This window comes from Denticeps clupeoides, chromosome 13 (genome assembly GCF_900700375.1).
Source record: "Denticeps clupeoides chromosome 13, fDenClu1.1, whole genome shotgun sequence".
NCBI lineage: Eukaryota > Metazoa > Chordata > Actinopteri > Clupeiformes > Denticipitidae > Denticeps > Denticeps clupeoides.
In genome coordinates, this window is record NC_041719.1 from 797,273 (window position 1) to 816,434 (window position 19,162).

Consider the following 19,162-nt stretch of genomic DNA (forward strand, 5'->3'; position numbering starts at 1 on the left):
AAGGTCGCGGGTTCGAATCCCGAGCCGCCAAGGTGCCACTGAGGTCCCCTTGATGAAGGTCCCGTCCCCACATGCTGCTCCCCGGGCGCCTGTCATTGTGCCCACTGTCACCAAGGGTGACTGTTAAATACAGAGGACACGTTTCACTGTGTGTCATAAGGACAATCGCTTCACTTTCATCTCACATGCTGCGTGGCGCCATCCTGACACCTGCTGGACAAAACGAGCATCTGCAGCCAACAGCAGGTCAGGACGAAGACGGTCCACCTGTCGCTTTGACCTTACCCACAATCCGTGTGGTTTGGAGAAAATGAAAACTCTGGTTTTAATTCCGTTTTATTGGTTTTCAGTACGACTGCTGTACATAAAGTGGACGAGAATACAAAATACAACTTTTTACAGACAGAACCGAACTGGACAGTGACGTGTCTACCTCACTTCTCCACCAGCTGCGGCTCGGACAGTTTCTGGATGGCCAGGTCCTGCAGTAGAGTCTCCACACACCGCTTGAAGTGAGGCTCGGGATCCTGACACACACACACACACACACACACACACACACACACACACAGAGCTCAATAAATCCTGTATTCAGAGGACAAGCTCGGCTTCTCTGGACGAATCTCACCTTTTGCTCTAGACGCCTCTGTTTCTCCACGGCCTCCTCCAGACTCAGCCCCACCCACTCGGCCTCTTCAGCCGGGATCTCGAACTGCTGCAACGCAAACATTTCAGAACACCGAGTGAAACGAGGGACGTCAAAGCGATTATCAGCCAGTTAGCGTCCTGGTGGAATACTGGATTCTGATTGGCTGGCAGTTGCGTTTAATCACCACGTTCACATCTCCTCACACTCAACACATCCCACCCTGACCTTGTACTTGCTGTAGATCTTCTCCCTGCGCACGGGGTCCTCTGCGTGCAGATCCGGGTCTTTCCGCGCCAACCTCAGCAGCATGGCGCGCTTCAGGTCCATCCCCAGCTTGGAGTTCAGGTCACATTTGGGGGTCTAGAACCAAAGAGACCAGGAACTGGTTGAAAAGCCGGCAGCTGCTGGGTGACTCTGGATTAGCCAGAAGATGGAAACTGAGCCACACACCCTGAGGATGTAGAAGTCGAAGCCGAAAGCGGCGTCGATCAGGTCCAGCGTGCGGGCGGTGACCGTGATGTGGAACCTCTGGTCCAGGATCTCGCTGTAGAGCTCCCGTTTAAAGAGCTGCGGCTTCCACGTCTTCTTCAGACGGGTGGAGAGCTGCGAGAGGAAACAAACATCTCAACACCTTTCTTCAGCTCTATGAGAGGAGATCAGACAGGACTATATTGACAGGCTGAGATGGGGGTGACGTCCACCTTGTCATTGTTGGCGTATCTGAAGCCGCAGATCCAGCCCTCCCCTCCCCACAGGCCGTCCTGTGACTCAGGCGGGTAGTAAATGGGGACAGGGACGTCCTGCACCCGCTCCTTCTGTCCCGTGGTGGGGTTGGCCCGGTGTTTCACCCCAAGCGGCTTCCAGTGAACGGGCGTCTCCGTCTGCGTCTCTGCCACAGAACGGAGGAAGTGCTGCGGCAGCCGGGCATAGATGCCCTCCTTCAACTTCAGCGCCTCCCACAGGCGAGGAGGGACTTTGTGCAGCGGCATCAGCTCCGCCCTGAGGGGACAGAGAGACTGGTGATCAAGCATTACGATTGACTGGATCTGGTGTCTGTAGGCATTTCTACATTTCACACTCGTATGTGCAGTGACCGACTTAATAAAGCGCGTCCAGAATATGCAAATACATACATATATTTGCATAATTGTTATATTGTCTTACAAATAAAGAAAACTGTATTAAATAACATTTAATCTCAGACAGATCCTATGACAGGATCGGTGCTCAATTTATTTTACTGTTTTATGCGGACACAGGTTACAGAATGTGGAATAATGCGATCTGAATGCAGCTCAAATCGTGACATCTGAGAACTTTGATATTGATGGATGAATGAATAAAAACGTTAAAAAGTTCAGTTATGATTCTTTACATTATTGTCATTGGCATTTTATCATGATTATGAACATTATTTTTAAAGGTATATCGGTACTGGTGTCAATAAAACATAGAAATATAATCGCTAATAACAGTAAATACAGAAAGCAGACCAGCGCACTTCTGCAGCTGGTGCTCAGTAGGGTTGACAACAACGGCACAATATATAAAATAATTAAAATAACAGTGAAATAAAACGGATAAACATACCGGTCAGTTCACGGCCAGAGTCGGCGTTTACACGCTTTGAAGGAGAAAAATCTCCACTTCCGCCAAACTCGAAACACCGAGCAATATGATTGGATTAGGTGTCGACTTCCGAGTATAAAGCAGCCTGATTGGTCGAGGTCCTCGATACCTTTCAGGGCTGATCCAGGACCAGTCTTTCCAACGCCCTGCCAGCATGACTATTGCATTTCAAGTAGTTATTCTGCTCTCAGATCAGTTGGCTGTTCCCTGCTGCGCTCAAGCTTCTGGGAAAGGTTCTGCTCCATTAATACGACGGAGTTTACCTCAGGGACTTAAATAGGATTAAAATGCCATAAAAATACAATAAAAACTCCGCCGCCCGAAAGGTGGAATTGAACCACTCTGCCGCTAGGCAGCTACAGGTTTGAAGCCTGCACCCCGGACCACCGAGGATCATCCGGGCATTTTCTAGAAGTGCACTCACAGCTATATAAAGTTCGACCATTCCACGAAGGACACAGCCACGGTTAGACATTATGTCATTTAATTTCCTTGAAGTTAGGAAATAAACCGGGTACACCGAGATGGACGTATCACAAATTAACAAATTTTACTTTCATTTTAAAGCTGCAGAAAAAACGTTTGATATGCGACGAGTAGTATCCGCAAAGCACGACGGGAACAACATGGTAATGAGGAATAATTCTATTGGTTACCTGGTTTCCGAATGGGACGAGAAGTGAAGCGATGGCGAGATATTTTCCAGTCACTGGACAATTACAGAGACTGTACCGCATCGTGTTCTGACCAATATTTTAGAAATATCAGCTAAACGATTTGATTGATTATTAGAAAACCCCTTTACAGTGAAAACAATTGCACTGATTAAACAAGCAATAATACTGAACAAGCTCACACTAGTGAAGTATCTGGTGCATCATCATTATTTGGTTGTCATTTACATTTACAGCCTTTACCAGACGACCTTATCCAGTGCTCCGTATAATCAAGTGGTGACAGGGACAGTCCCCCTAGAGACACTCAGTGGGACAGTGGTGGACTAGAGGTTAAGGAGGCGGCTCTGTAATCAGAAGGTTGTCAGTTCGAATCCCGATCCACTGAAGTGCCACTGAGCAACGTACTGGCCCCACACACTGCTCCCTGGGTGCCAGTGATGGTTAAATACAGAGGACACATTTCGTTGTGTGCACCTGTGTTTGAGTGTTCTGCTTTGAACCTGGGACTTCTATTCAAACTTTAGGAGTATATTGTAGTGTCCATTATGAGGGATTGGGTGCCATTTGACTCATTTTCTTGTTGAATGGAGGCAGATGAAGTGTTGAAAAGGTAAGTAAAGCTCCACCACATTCTGTATCGCACCATTGACGCAGTACTCAGGCCAGACTGACCCAAAAACCCAACAGGTGGTCAGGAAGTGGGCAGCCACTGTGAAACTGTGCCAGAGTGGTGTGGTTACACTAGATTTATATTTGCTATTCCCCTAAATTAGTGTCTCTCTGTATTTGTTTGTCGTTTATTTCCTGTTCATTGTAATGAAAAGTTCGAGCTGTACGGTGGAGGTCATGACCCTGGTTTAGTGGGCCGGTTTCGTCCTCTTGGACATGTCATGGACAGTGAGAGGAATGCGGGGTGTGCACATGTTCTTATTATGTTGTATATTGTATATGCGCGGTTTTGTCACCGTATGGTTTGCTGTCTGTGCAGTGAGAGCGATACACGTGTTGAGCGATCTTGTAGTGTCGTCTCATCAGTTGCCGACCAAGGAGAAACATAAAAAGAAAGAAAAAACGACAGACAACTCACTTTAAAGCGAATTTCTCCTCGCAAAGTGAAAGAAATTCTTCTTAATATCTCTCCACACGCGCAGACACAAGCCAACAACTTGCAAAGATGGCCTTTAGACGAGCATACGGTAAATCAGATCAGCGCAGTGATTCAGGATTGAAGAGAGTGGGCAGCCATGAGAGGCGCCCGGTGGCACCTTGTCAGTTCGGGGATTCGATTACGGGGTCCACTTCGTCACCTGCTAGGCCACCTCTGCCCCAGACGTGGTCTGATTGTCCGAGGTTGTGTTAACAAGGTCTAACATGTTGTCCCCTCATGATGGAATTTTGCCAGTACTGATCTGAGGTTTGCATTGATGAAGTCTCCCGTCCTGGTAGACTGTCTGCAGGTTGCTGATGATGTTATAGACATTACAGCATTGTTAGTGGCGGAAGGCGGGATGTATACATGATGATTTACTTTTACATTTATGGCATGTGGCCGACACCCTGATCCAGAGCGACTTACAACGTGCTTCCATGTTACCATGGATGAAGTGATCAGTTCTGGTTCACTAGGACCCCCAACTATGAATACAATCTTTTTATTCACTCTGTTCTAGTTTCTATACAGAAGTCAGACAAGAAGAAGGTCACAAGTTCATCTAAATATTCTCTAAAGAGGAAGGTCTTGAGCTGCCGTGTGAAGGTGCTCAGTGACTGAGCTGGAAGTTCATTCCACCACCGAGGGGCCAAGACAGAGAAGAGTCTAGATGAGCGTCTTCCTTTTACCTTCAGAGATGGAGGGACCAGGCGAGCAGTACTGGAGGCTCGGAGTATACGAGGTGCAGTGCGAGGTGTAGTAAGGGCTGTGAGGTAGGATGGTGCTACTCCATGTTTGGCTTTGTAGGCCAGCATCAGTATTTTGAACCTGATGCGTGCAGCTACTGGGAGCCGGTGGAGGAACGTAGCAGAGGGGCGGTGTGGAGAACTTGGGAAGGTTGAACATCAGTCGTGCTGCTGCATTTTGTTTGAATTGTAGGATTGATCACGGCAGCCTCCATCTTACCTGGTGAGCAGGAATCTCTGTTGGAGCAGAAGGTCGGCGTGTTCAGCTGGATGGCGGAGTGAAGATAAGAGCGTTCTCTTCATTTCACAGGAATAAGAAATAACCAACACAGAGACGTGTCCTTCAATAAGAGATTGTTGATAAATCGGAACTACATTCAGTACAGGAATCATTACAATCTTTTATTTCTTTCCCTGCCTTTAAAATACATTTGAATAAAAACCTTGTGATATTAACATATTTAGACATCATGCCAAGCGAAGGTTGCAGCGCTGGGTGCGTTCATTCCTGTACAGACACACGCGCGGATCTTCTCCTGTCCACCTGGTGGCGCCGACGGAAGAATCCGCACTGCACAGACGAGGCAGACGGGTGAGTAAACGGTCCAGACCACACAGGCACTTTCACACACTTCAACCACTTACTTTGATGAGAAGGATGATAATGGCGACTAACAACAAAAAGCCACCTATAGAGCCTCCGATTATGGCCGGCATGTGCCGCACTACGTCCATTCTCCTTATGGCCACCGTCACCTGGAGGCAGAGGAGAGAGACGATGAAACGACAGCAGAAGAACACGTATGGACATCCACGATGGAGCTGTTCGTACTTCAGAATACAGCTGCCTGGGTTCATCCACGTCAAACACACTTCTGTCAAACAGGACCTCCCCGCTCACCACTATCTTCTCATCATTCTTCTGTCTCGGGACAAAGATGGATCATGTGGTCATTGTCATCCAGCTGTAATTCTGCCCTATCTGATATCATCATCAGCACCCACCTGTTCTGTGGTGATGTGGACATCTGCGATGATCAGCACTTCTCTTACATTGGTCACATCACACTTGATGTTGGTGTCATGCTGTAAACGAATCATCTGCTTTCTAAACAAATGTCACACCAAAAGTTAACCAATCAAACTAGAGGTTAAAAGTCGTCTTACCTCTTCCTGTTTCACACAGTTCCCCTGAAAGGCATTAGAGGAAGTGAGAGTGGGCGGGGCAGGTTGGAGCACGGTGTTAAGAGATTTAAACCTACATACCTCTGATGTGACACTTCTGACCTTCACTTGGGTGTGGTTGCCATCTACCTTCACTCTGATGTCCAATGTTAATGAGGCATTGAGGACATTCTCCTTAAGAAGCTACAACGTGATAGAAGCGACCATGAAAACACAAGCTAAATACAGGATGTGTCTACAGGTCTCACACCAACATGACGTACCTCAAATTTGATCTCTATTTGCTTTGTTTCCTTCTTGTCCTCATTTTTCAGGGCAAGAGGAATGGCCTCTCTGTCAAAAACATCAAAAGTTTTTTGAGATGTATGATGGGAGAAGTTGGACTTGTAAGATGGGAGATGTTTGAGTTGGAGGTGTATTATGGGAGAAGTTGGAGTTGTATGACGGTAGGTGTTTGAGTTGGAGGTGAATGTTTGGAAATGGTTGCGTTGGTGTTGTATCATAGGAGATATTTGAGTGGTATGATGGGAGATATTTGAGTTGGAGGTGTGTGATGGGTGATGTATGATGGGACATGTTTGAGTTGTATGATAGGAGATATTTGAGTGGTATGATGGGAGATGTTTGAGTTGCAGTTGTATGATGGGAGATGTTTGAGTTGGAGGTGTGTGATGGGTGATGTATGATGGGAGGTGTTAGAGCTGGATGTGTGTGATGGGATGTCATTGACAGATTTAAGTTATCTGTTTATCTTTCTCACCCTTGCAGTTTAACTCCGAGGTAATTTTGGATTCTAAATTGAAATGTTTTCTGATCCAGAACAAGGGTTCCATTATTCTCACTAAAATCCAAGCAGAATAAAGCCTCAATATCAGAACAAGATGTTTTCAGTCTGCTCATTAAATTTTCAAAAATGTTTCTGACCAAACCAGTGTAGCATTGATTCCACTCATGGGTACGTCCGATTTTTTCCTTGTAAGATCCCAGGAAATGGAAAACTCAGCCTAAATAATGAAAGTTTAGGTCAGGACAGGTAGCCAATCAATGGCCAACTAGTGTCTGCAACATATGACTGACCTGGTCACTGCTCCTAAAAATTGGGTGCAAAAGGCTGCACCTCAGCTCAGAGTCAGGAGATCGGTTCACATTCTGACAGTTGGAGCCATTGGGCTTCTACAAACACAAAAGCCCAATCAGCTCTGACATGATCACTGCATGACTACAGGGAGTCAAGTGGAGGTCATTACCTTCACCAACCTCTTGTAGGAAAGGACGTTAGGATAGGACAGCACCAGTGTGGTTTGGTACGAGTCCTCTCTAGTGTTCATGAGGTTAAAGTTCAAATCCAGAGATTGTGTGTATCCGATTTTGATCAGGTCTTGGCTGTAATGGAGACCACACCAAGTTAGGTTCCCGCAGCGCGGCTTGTCTCGCCTCTGAGACGAACTTACCTGAGGTGCGAGGCTGCAAATGTGATGTTGGGTTTACAGGATCCAGCACAGTTCCTCTCAAAGTCAATCTGGAGGTTGAAGCCGAAATAAAAGCTCAGGATTCTGGAATGCTGTTGAGTTGGGATTGATGGCTTCTTATTAATATTCACCTTTCCGGTTATTACTTTTGGTGTAAACTCATCCAGAATATACAGGGGTTCTCCGGAACTGAAGGGCTCTAAAGAAAATTCAAATTTCACCTCAATGGGCGAGAAACAGTCCAAACATCCCTGTGAAGGTGAAACAAAATCATCAAATTTCAGTTCATGCTCATTACCATTCATTTCCAGTCAAAAGCAAATTACCCACCCCATATCGCAGCTTGACGTTATGGAGGCAGCTTCTGTTCGAGGACAGAGTGATGTTTCCACTCTTTTCCTTACTGTCCACAAATGACAGGCGATTCTTATGCTGCCCAACGTCCAAGTCAATTGAGAACTGAATTTTTATCACTTTATACAGATAAACAGATAGATAGATTAATATTAATTAAAACAGGTACTGTACTGATTAAACCCCAAGAGCGACTTACCCATTTCTCTTTTGAACTTTACACAAACTTTCATTAAAATAACTTTGTTGGCCGTGTGTTTGTCCTTCTCAGACAGCAACAGCTGTTCTTTTTCATCAAAGGTTATTTTGGGATTGAGGACAAGGACAGGAAGAGTTCTGTAGCGAAGAGGAACGATCATGAGCTGAGCAGAACGGGCATAGCATGATCTTTCACTACAACTGCACACACGGTGACACCTGCAAGTGTTTAGGTTGTGTTTGCATGAATTGGACTTTTTTTCCAGCACATTCCTCAGATTTGCAGAAGACAAGGCCTCAAACCACTGGTCACCAACAATGACCAAGCACCCCTGTGCACCAGTGGATGAATGCAACCCTACCGACATTTTCAAATTCACTCCTCACTTGGCCACTCCTGTCCAGGGCTCTGGACTAACTTAAAAAAAAAACACAGTTTTACGAGTTAAATTACTGTCCATATGGGCAATATTTTAAACGATTAACTTACAATCAATAATTCTTCAACTTTCTGAACTAACTAACTAAATAAATGAATAATAAAAAAAGAAAACCTAATTAATAGTGCGAGTGTTTTAAGGGATCTGTTTGCTGCAGCGGGGGAGAGGGCGCATTTATCGCCGGGTTGCAGCGTTTCATCACTTCACTCGGGCTTGTGCAGTAAATGAGCGGTCAGGTGATGCATTTTTATTAGCACAAAAAGTCTCAGGTGTGGAACAAAACTTGACCATTAAGAAATCTATAAATGTGCAACAATACCAAATTCTAGAGCCCTGATGTCCTTGGCACCAGTTCACCAGCTTTCCTCCCTTCTTGCCGGATCGTAATGGCTGGACTGCCAGGTCATACCATCTCCAAAACTGCAGCTCTTGTGCGATGTTCCTGGTCTCCAGTGACATTTATACATGTGCACCAAATCTTACCCTAACATTTCCCTCTTGTTTTAGAGCTCGTAGCGTGCGAAGAAAGCTGGGCTTTTAAAAAGCTTTGCTTGTCAGGTCGGGTCGGGTTCTGTCGGGCTCGGGCCGAGTCGGGCCGTACTTTTTACGCCCGATTATAGCTCTAGTCTATACGGTATTTCTTGTTGGGTTTCATGCAGCCTACTGATGCGTCTCTTTTTAATATTCACGTTTGAGTGAATATTAAAATGAGATTGGACTGAGACGTAGAATGTAGTCAATATGATGGATGTTCTTTGCTCCTACCTGAAGACAGTGACTATCCCTTCACTGCCGATGCTGATGTATTCCTGTCTGCTTGGTCCACTGGCAGACATGGCGCTGACCGACTGACCAAAAAATCTCAGCTTCACCCCACAGTCCGACGCAGAAATCCTCTGAAGAGAACTCGGCAGCTAATTTCAACCAGACTCCACCAGAGAGAGACATACGACAGGACACAACAAGATTTACCTGTGAGTGCTGCAACCTCAGGGTGCCTTTGAGGCCGTTGAAGATGTAGATGCTGCCTGAAGAGTCTGAAGACTCGTCCTTCTCCACTGGAGCCCCGACTGCCACATCCTTGAAGCCATTCCCATCGACATCGCCAATCACGGCTATGGACGACCCGAACTGGGCGAAAATGTATTCAGACTGACCGTGCAGCTCTGAAACTTTAGAAAAGATGCCCTGTGAAGAGAAAAAAAGAAGAAATATCATGATGATTTGTGCCAGGAACAGAACCTTCTGTCCGGGCTCCATCTCACTCACCTCTTCTAACTTGTACAGATGAACTTTCCCTTCCTCCCCCCGCTGATGAAAGAACGGAGCTCCACTCAACAGATAGTCAGTCGTCCCGTCGCCATCCATGTCCACGGTGCAAAGAACCGACCCAAAGTACGAGCCGACCTGCACCAAAGATCTCATCAGTGTTTTCAGAGTGACTGAGACACAGCACGGTGACACGGGACCTTCATCAAGGGGACCTCAGTGGCACCTTCTGATTACGGGTCCGCTTCCTTAACCGCTAGGCCCCACAAAGGAAGTATTTGGGTAGAATTGTGTGGTTGGACTGAAAGTTGTCTAAATTGTCCCGCTTGTGCGACTCACCTGGTCCCCCTCTAATATCTGCTTCAAGTCGTGCGAGACGCTGCTGAAAACGAAGACGCCACCAGTCAGGTTGTACCTCGGTGCTCCGGAGATGTAAAGTTCTCCGCTACCTTCCTTCGCGGAGTCCACGCTGTAGCCTGCGACAGACCGAGGGGTTTAGGAGAATCGTCTCTGACCCCAGACTACCAAACCAAGGCCAAAATCCCACCTAAATAGGAACCCCCTGGTTTATACGCCGATGAGGCGTTTAAAAAGGTTTCGTTGCCGTTCACGTACAGTCCACCGCTCCAGTCGTAGGCACCGACCGCGCCCAACAGAACTGAACCCTGAATGAAGAACGGAGAGAATTCAGACACCTAATTCACTCGTTCGTTCGTTCACTCACTCACATTGTGTACATGAAACTCACATCGTGGGTGATGTGTGCACTAAAGCCAGTCTCAGCCAGCTGCAGCTGGAACCCTTCTCCTGAGGTACCTGTGATGAAGAACAGGCAACAAACACCAGAAAATGTGCAATGTTGTCTTTTAATAAAAAAAAAAAAAAAAAAAAAATTTATTAAATCCTGAGTTGTGTCTCAGTGCTTCATCTGCAAAATCCATAAAAAAATGCCTGAACATGGACCTCACCTTCCTGGCCAATTATGCTCATCTCCAACTTGGACAGAATCTCTTCCAGAGCTGCGTAGTTATTCACTTCAAAAAAATGTTTCTCATCCGGGTCAGAGGCTATTTCCTTCATTTCTGATAAAGCTTCAGGGACATTCAGCACGCTGGGCCCCACCTACGATTCAGGAAACGGAGACAATGAGGAGAAGGTGGTGGAGATGGTTCCAAGCACTTCAGATTCGAGCCTGCAACCTTCTAGTCCACGAGGAGAAGCACAAGGACCTGGAGTATCAGCAATGAATCCATCATGAAAGGAAATGACAGACAACAGTAAAGTCGACCAACACTCACCCCTATGGCGTAGCGGGTGATGCCCTTCATTTTGGGTTTATTCAAAACATCAGTTAGTTTCATCTCATCTAAAAAGATTTTCCCATCTGATATCACAATTATTATTTTATCAGAGTTATTTCTTGATCCATTCTCTTCAACGAAGATGTGCTCACTGTGAAAAGACATTTAGTCCCCAGATCAACTGAAATCAAACATGCGCCATAAATGCAAAAAGTCTTTTTTCAAGATGATGTGTTGGAAACATGAAAATGGACAAAGTTTTGCGAATAAACACCAGAACGTGAAGCTAGGTGATTGCATTCCTGGCATGTTCCTGGTCAGAAATAGGGCCTAAACCCTAATTCTGACCAGCGGCATCACTGTCTGGTATGGAAACTGCAGCGTATTGGACTGCAAGACCCAACTACAATGTAAAAGGAAGTTATTCCCCAATCTGTACTTCATACTCGATGTTGGAGTAAACCGTAGAGAGGTGTATCGTGATTGGGCGGGAAATCGATGCACCAGTGGGAGTTTTGGACGCCCATCTTGTGATGAATATTTAAGCAGCTCAAAAACCAACTGCAACTGTAAAATTCAAGTTTACAGAGGTAAGTGCTCCTTTTTATTTTTTATTGAACACAACCTCTGGTATTATTTGGCACTTTACTCTTATTTTGCAAATTTGAGAATCACATTGAATTGAACCGAAACGATTTTGGAAGAATTAATTGTTAGATTAATTGATTAATCGCTCGATTAATTGATTGTATTAAGGACAAGGAGAACCAGTGATCCAGCATAGTGTCAGGAACACAAAGTCTCACTGGTGTTTGAGGGCAGTGAAGAACAGATGTGATCTGATCCTACAGAAAAGGTGCTGCAGGCTTAATGCTGCTCATGATGGAGGGGTGTCAGAACAGACAGGGCAGCATGTCCACCACTACCACAAGTTCCTACAATGGCCACATGATGTGGATCTGCGCCCCTTCAGCAGGATAATGCACCCTGCCAAACTGGAGAAAGGTTTCAGGAATTTTTAAAATAATATTATGAGTCCTCCAACTGAAAACACAAATCTGAACCTTCACATGACATCTTAGAGGACCTGCCTCTAACATCTTAGGACCAGATGCCACAGCAGAGACCTTCAGAGGTCCATGGCTTTATGGATTACTAGGGTGGTAGTAGACTAGTGGGTAACACACTCGCCTATGGACCAGAAGACCCAGGTTCAAACCCCACTTACTACCATCGTGTCCCTGAGCAAGACACTTAACCCTGAGTGTCTCCAGGGGGGGACTGTCCCTGTAACTACTGACTGTAAGTCGCTCTGGATAAGGGCGTCTGGTTAATGCTGTAAATGTAAATGATCCACTTTGGCACAATACAAGAGGGGATGATGCTATTGCTGATTGCTGAATAATCCCATCTCTGGTCATGTTTCTAGATGTTTGTAGATGTGCCGCGTACTTACAGGACATGATTGATCGCAGAAGCCGTTTTCGTCACGTTTCCAAGCTGTTTTATGTTCTTCACAATCTCAACAGCTTGACTTCCATTGCTGTTTTCCTTCAGTAGCAGCTCTGTTTGAATTTCCACGCCATACTGCACAACTGCAAAGTCACACTGGTACCAACCGCAAAAATGACCCACATTCACTCAGCATCTACAACACTACGTTCATCAGCAGAACGTTAATAACATCACAGCATCTGATCTGAGCTCGGGCCATTTCCCACTTCCTGTTCCTTTATTATAAGCCCATATATGTATATATTTATTTTTCAAGAAGTGAGTGTACTTACATTAAAACACACTGACCACACCTTGGTCATGACATTGACAATGAAGCTTTTGGCCCGGATAAAGTCCTCCTTTTGAATGCTCCCTGAGCCGTCCAGAACAAAAGCGATCTCTGTCCCTACATCTCAGTACAGCAAAAACAGGAGAAGATTGTTAATGTCAGCCCGCGGTGTGTAAATGTGTGTAAATGTGCACGATGCTGCTGCTGCTGTATGAAACAATGCTCTGAATAAATGTCTTTCTGAAAGAGGAAGTCCAAAAGGAGGTCATGAGACGGCCTGTGTGGTTTCTGACAACTGTCCATAAAACACGTTCACACTGGCGCCAAGTTACCTTCATCATCAGCATCATCCTCCTCTCTATCATTGTTGTTGTTGTTGTTGTTGTTGTTGTCAAAGTTGTGACGTTTACACGCTCCATTTAAATACTCCGTCACTTTCTTCTGCGTGCGAACCTGCTGACAAACCTGCAAGACAAGAACGTTTTCGGTCTGGATTGATGGTGTGCCGTGATGAAGATGTGATTTGAAGATGAGGGGTTTCTGCAGGGCTGGAATTAAAAAATCATGAATCAAGTGACGGTGAAGTAACGTGTCTCTTCAGTCTGATGCTGGATGGAAAACTGTTGCTTCTGTGGTCAAACTGTTTTTGTAGCGCAGACAGTTCTGCACTGATCTCATCTGGGGCATCAGACCCGCACTTCCTGTGTCAGACACACACACACACACACACACACTCACACGCACACAGTCACTCATATACACACCCATACACACACACACACACACACACAGTCATTCATATACACACAGATACACGCACACAAACAGTCATTCATGTACACACAGATATTCAACTACACCCATACACACACACACACACACACACACACAGTCACTCATATACACACAGATACTCAACTACACACACACTCACACGCACACAAACAGTCATTCATATACACACAGATACACGCACACAAACAGTCATTCATGTACACACAGATATTCAACTACACCCATACACACACACACACAGTCACTCATATACACACAGATACTCAACTACACACACACACTCACACGCACACAAACAGTCATTCATGTACACACAGATATTCAACTACATCCATACACACACACACACACACACACAGTCACTCATACACCCATATATATTCAACTACACCCATACACACACACACTGTCACTCATATACACACACAGTCATTCATATACACACAGATATTCAACTACACACACACTCACACGCACACAGTCACTCATATACACACAGATATTCAACTACACACACACACGCACACACACAGTCACTGATATACACACTGCATGAGTTGAAGATGACTGACCAGCTGCTTCTTGAGATCCACGCTGCTGATGGCCACTGACTGGACTGGGAAGCGCCCCTTCGTCCCGTGAACTGCGGGGCAGCGGAGAGTTGGACTTTACATGCTCTTCAGCTGTGGATGGTGTTAAATTGTCGAGTGGAGGATTCTGTACCTTGTTCTTCTGTACATCTCATGTCCAGAGAGCATCGATGAACCAGTCCAGCAGCAGGAGATGAAACCAAGATCCTGGAAAAATGGAATCAGGGTTTATACATATTTAACCTTATAAGGTGCTAGTAGCCTTGTAGGTAAGACGCTCGCCTATGAACCGGAAGAGGTTCCAACCTGGGCTACAGACCGGCATCCCACACAGACAGAAAACATGGAACCTTTTTATTGGGAAAAAATTGTTGAAGGACTGAAAAAATATAGATTTTATTTCTGGACGTCCAGCTGAAACGACAGAGCTGTGAAATGCGAACTGTGGCCTTTACACCAAAAATTGAAACTTGCTAAAATATAATATACAATATGGCCCAAAAAAATGAGATAAACGCTGTTAAGAGTGACCATGGAGAAGAAAATGGAGGTTAAACTGTGAAGGTGAGAAGCAGCAGATTTTATTGCAGCATTCAGCACCACTACAGCCTGCTCCAGATGCGCCTCTGCTGGACTCACCCGTTGTGCGCCTGCGCGAGTTTCTGTCCGAACTCGGGATCGTGGTCAGAGATGTGACCCACCGGCCTTTTAACGACGTTGAAGTTCAGAGCCGCGGGCAGACCTGAGATCAAAATCAGAATCACCGAACTCGCCTGAACGGATAGTGACGACGGTGAGGAACCAGAAGACGTACCTAGCAGGAGCATCAGCCAAGGCCGCATGGTGAAGAAGAACCCGGAGAACCCAGAAGAACCCAGAAGAACCTGAAGAACCCGGAGAACCCAGAAGAACCCAGAAGAACCTGAAGAACCCGGAGAACCCAGAAGAACCCGTAGAACCCAGAAGAATCCGGAGAACCCAGAAGATCCCAGAAGAACCCGAAGAACCAGGAGAACCAGAAGAACCCAGAAGATCCCAGAAGAACCCTGAAGAACCCAGAAGAATCCGGAGAACCCAGAAGATCCCAGAAGAACCCGAAGAACCAGGAGAACCAGAAGAACCCAGAAGATCCCAGAAGAACCCTGAAGAACCCAGAAGAAGCTCTCCGCTCCTCTCCGCAGACAGGCGGGCAGGAACAGTGCGGAAGTCAGACAGCGGATCTGATTCCTCATCGTTCATTCGGGTTTTGATGATTTACATATTTCCTGACAGAAACGACGGATTATTGCTTGTTGTGCATTAAAGACGCGCGAATGAGGATTATTTCGCGGTTTTTCCCTGATATAAGATTGTTATTTATAATTATACTTTAGAATAAATTATGTGCATCATGCACGGCGCAGATTTGAAGCTTCGTAACAGACAGCTAACCGCAAGTATAAAAGGATGATAAAGTACAATTAATTTTAATGTGCTTATTATACTTCAATATAGTCGTGATGATTACAGTAAAAATTTAATATTTTTTGTATTTTATTTGTATTGTATTTAGTGTGTTAAATATATATCAATTGTTCACGTTTAAGTACTTGACTGGACTATTCTGAGACTATTCTGAGTTTTTCTTAAATATATTCAAGTACAATTTCTCAAAATACTATACAAATACTATACACACACACACACACAAGTGAATATATATAAAATATATTCTTTAATTATATATATATTATTTAATTATTTTAAAAGTGCAAGTGACTCGGACTTAAATAGTACTTCTTCATTACATATATTACCGCTTGAAATATATTTTTGATCCACCTTTCAGATAAATGTCTAGACATAAATAATATATACATATGAAGTACACTTAACTGTAAAACATGCTGCACATTTTAATAAGGTTTAGAAAGGAAAATATAAGACAACAGTTGTAATGGCCAGTAAATGACCGGACAAGCAAGATGGACTCTGATTAGGCATGATGAGGTTTTAATGAGGTTGCACACTCATGCAGAGACCCCGTAACCTCCATCACTTCATCACAATCTGTTATTAAGAACGAACAATAATTCATCACAATTACGGAAGGTGACCAAGATATTCAAGATCTTCTATCTTGATTAGTAATACTGCAGCGCCCTCCGGTGCACATTCCAAGAGCTCAGGAGAACCCCACACACACTACAACTCCAACTTTCGTCCAACTTTCCTGGACAATCCCAAATTCCAGGTGGAAGAACTTGGTACCATCGCGGTTAAAATACTCATCTATAAACCAGAAGACCCAGGTTCAAACCACACTTGCTACCATAGTGTCCCTGAGCAGGACACTTAACCCTGAGTGTCTCCAGGGGGGGACTGTCCCTGTAACTACTGACTGTAAAGCGCTCTGGATTAAAAATCCTCTCGGAGGAGCTGCTATTTTTGGGTAAATGATGCCGCTGGGACAGGAAGTGATGAATAAAGACGTTTCATAACCACACGGCCTTCAGTTTTTAGTGGAAATTCTAGTCACCGCGACCACGAGAAAGGCCGCACGCGTCTTCACGCCGAGCCGAGTGGAACAAGTGACGCGTGATGAGTTTCGTGAGCAGATGATCCGAGCTGCATGTAGAGTAGACGGCCGTCCTCAGCTTCATCTGACATGTTCCCGGTGAGAAAAGACGATTTCATCCTGGATCTTCTTCATTCTCTGGCTGGACGACTGGCAGGTAACTTCGATTTTACGTCTCCTGTCTCGTTCTGTCTGCTCTCGGTCACCAAGATGTGTCTGTATTACGATGGGAGACGGGACAGGAAGACTGTGGTCCAGGCGCCGCTGGACTCCACTGTGTTCCTGCCCTGCAGCTTTAACCTCACCGCACCGGGAACCTCTGTCCTGTGGAGCCTTCAGGGACCATAAGACGGGCCAACTGAAGGTCTTTCCCAGCTTGTCCAGTAAAGGGAACTTCAGCACCTACATCGAGCTGGGCTCCTACTGCTGCAGAACGGTGGAGATCTTGATGGGCGACTGCGGCTACACTCACAGAAGATCAGAATCGTATTTATTGGCCAAGTAAGTGCACATGCAAGGAATTCGATTCCGGTAGACGGTGTCTCTCAAGTACAGAGTAGAAAAACAACAACAACAAACAACAATGTTGGATCTGGATCTGGAGAGGTTCAAGTCCTGGATGGAGGATCAGGAGCGGAGGCGGATTGTAACCCCGCCCGCCGATGGAATACGCGGTCCTGTCTGCCGTCCTCGTCATCATCCTCTCCGTCCACTCCATGGCTGGACGGGGCCTACACTGCGCACAGGAAGTCGTATAAACTCATTTGTTTTAACGAAAAGACACAAAAATGCACGAAACACGTAAGAAATAATTGATATGAAAGGTCATTTTGTTATTTTTCCATGACTGAGCCACGGAAGCCACTTTCAGCACTTAACTGTTTTGCAGACATCTGTAGAAAAGGATCCATAAATTCCTCCTTTGTCAACGGTGGGTCGGTTATTAATGAAGTGTGATCTGTGGTTATTGTGGTGAATAACGCCCGTCCCTCTTCTCCATCTCAGGTAACAGCAGATGTCCAGATGTTCACGGTGGGTTCTGCCTCTCCAGCCATCCGTTCTCGGGTCAGGTGTGAAGTCTGAAGGCCCTTTTTTTTTTTTATTTGACTGACAGTAAATGCAGAACACGACCCGCAGCAGCGGCGCCACCGTACTACGGTAACGTAAGACCCACTCTCTCCCCGTCTTCTCACCTGATCTTCTGCAGAGGCCCACTTCCCCCCTAACTAGTCTCATTTTCCAACAGAACAAGAATTCATCAACGCGGTTTATGACGGAGACCAGCGCGACTGAACGGGGATTCTGGTTCTCCGTGTGCTTTCCACGCGTGTACGGAACGTGCCAAAAAAACGTGGTGTTTTCGTGGTTTTTGTTTTATCAGGGAAGCGTCCCACTCACAGAAGAGATTAAAAATAACGCGGAAAGGTTGTTGGGTTTAGAGTCATTATTATCATTATTGCTCTTCGAATGTGACTAAATTGCCATTTTTCCTACAATCCTGTACTGCAATCTTTGTATCTTTTTTAATATCGTGTGCATTTTATTTTTATTTGATCTTTTTGTTGTTTTCTTTCTCTTGCTTAAAATCCATAAAAATAACGCTGATTTAACTCCAGCCAGGAACTTTTTTTTTGTCTCAAGTCTTCAGTCTCCGCCCATCTTCATGATGTCTGCAGTCTAGAAGGGTCTTTATTGCTCATTTTTACACACACTCGCCTATGAACCAGAAGACCCAGGTTCAAACCCCACTTACTACCATCGTGTCCCTGAGCAAGACACTTAACCCTGAGTGTCTCCGGGGGGGGACTGTCCCCGTAACTACTGGTTGTAAGTCGCTCTGGTAAACGCTGTAAATGTGTCTCACTTCTCCAGCATTTTGGAGGCGGGACCGGCATCGTCACCCCGCAGAACCGTTATCTGCGATGAAGGACGAGTCCAGTCCTCCTCTTCCTCCCACGCCCGCCGCCGGGATGCAGAACTACACGTGGAGCTACGAGTACTACTACGACTACATCGAGCCCGTGGCGGTGGACCAGACGCGGCTGAGATACAACAAGCGTGAGTTCCGCTCTGCGGCCGCCGCGGAGTCGAAATGGCAGAACGTGGCGTGGGACGACCCTGAGTTTTCCCGTTCCAGACTCGGTGGTGATCGTCTTCTGGCTGGTGCTGCTCGTCTTCTTCGGATTCTTCTCCTTCACGCTGACCGGCCTGTCCCGGGCGGCGCCGAGGTCGTGCATTAACAAGGGTCTGGTTTTTCCTGCTCGTTAATTCGGATTTAAAACGTGCCATTTGTTTCTTTATTCTTTCGTCCTGCAGTTGGGGGAGATGCTGCGCGAGACGAGACGCCGCCAGGTCCTCCGTCCAGAA

The 19,162-nt window shown here is 45.8% G+C and overlaps 2 protein-coding genes and 1 long non-coding RNA gene across 4 annotated transcripts; 1 reads left to right on the plus strand and 2 right to left on the minus strand.

Moving 5' to 3' along the window:
• Window positions 1–320: 320 nt before the first annotated feature.
• Window positions 321–2,325, minus strand: mrpl28 (mitochondrial ribosomal protein L28). Its single transcript, XM_029001528.1, has 6 exons — window positions 2,240–2,325; window positions 1,351–1,648; window positions 1,100–1,252; window positions 875–1,009; window positions 629–715; window positions 321–527 (listed from the first exon to the last, which is right to left on the minus strand). The coding sequence occupies exons 2-6, from the start codon at window positions 1,636–1,638 to the stop codon at window positions 435–437; spliced, it is 756 nt and encodes a 251-aa protein (XP_028857361.1). The 5' UTR covers window positions 1,639–1,648; window positions 2,240–2,325; the 3' UTR covers window positions 321–434.
• Window positions 2,326–5,232: 2,907 nt separating this feature from the next.
• LOC114802719 (integrin alpha-E-like) lies at window positions 5,233–15,189 on the minus strand. The gene is made up of 30 exons (XM_029001920.1): window positions 15,053–15,189; window positions 14,878–14,980; window positions 14,372–14,445; window positions 14,221–14,291; window positions 13,186–13,318; window positions 12,855–12,976; window positions 12,524–12,675; window positions 11,065–11,218; window positions 10,735–10,888; window positions 10,515–10,582; window positions 10,314–10,431; window positions 10,106–10,242; window positions 9,767–9,904; window positions 9,470–9,685; window positions 9,263–9,393; window positions 8,059–8,195; window positions 7,836–7,978; window positions 7,637–7,756; window positions 7,488–7,555; window positions 7,284–7,419; window positions 7,114–7,209; window positions 6,961–7,040; window positions 6,797–6,877; window positions 6,300–6,369; window positions 6,118–6,219; window positions 6,019–6,042; window positions 5,857–5,937; window positions 5,684–5,773; window positions 5,497–5,607; window positions 5,233–5,422 (listed from the first exon to the last, which is right to left on the minus strand). Exons 1-30 carry the CDS (start codon window positions 15,078–15,080, stop codon window positions 5,354–5,356), a joined length of 3,207 nt encoding a protein of 1,068 aa, XP_028857753.1. The 5' UTR covers window positions 15,081–15,189; the 3' UTR covers window positions 5,233–5,353.
• A 124-nt stretch (window positions 15,190–15,313) lies between these two features.
• LOC114802274 (uncharacterized) lies at window positions 15,314–18,832 on the plus strand. Of its 2 annotated transcripts, none has more exons than XR_003751698.1 (3): window positions 15,314–17,827; window positions 17,910–17,953; window positions 18,042–18,832. It is a non-coding gene; the product is annotated as an uncharacterized LOC114802274 (long non-coding RNA). The 2 variants fall into 2 exon arrangements; XR_003751699.1 differs by having other exon boundaries at window positions 15,314–16,952; window positions 17,029–17,953.
• The last annotated feature ends 330 nt before the right edge of the window (window positions 18,833–19,162 follow it).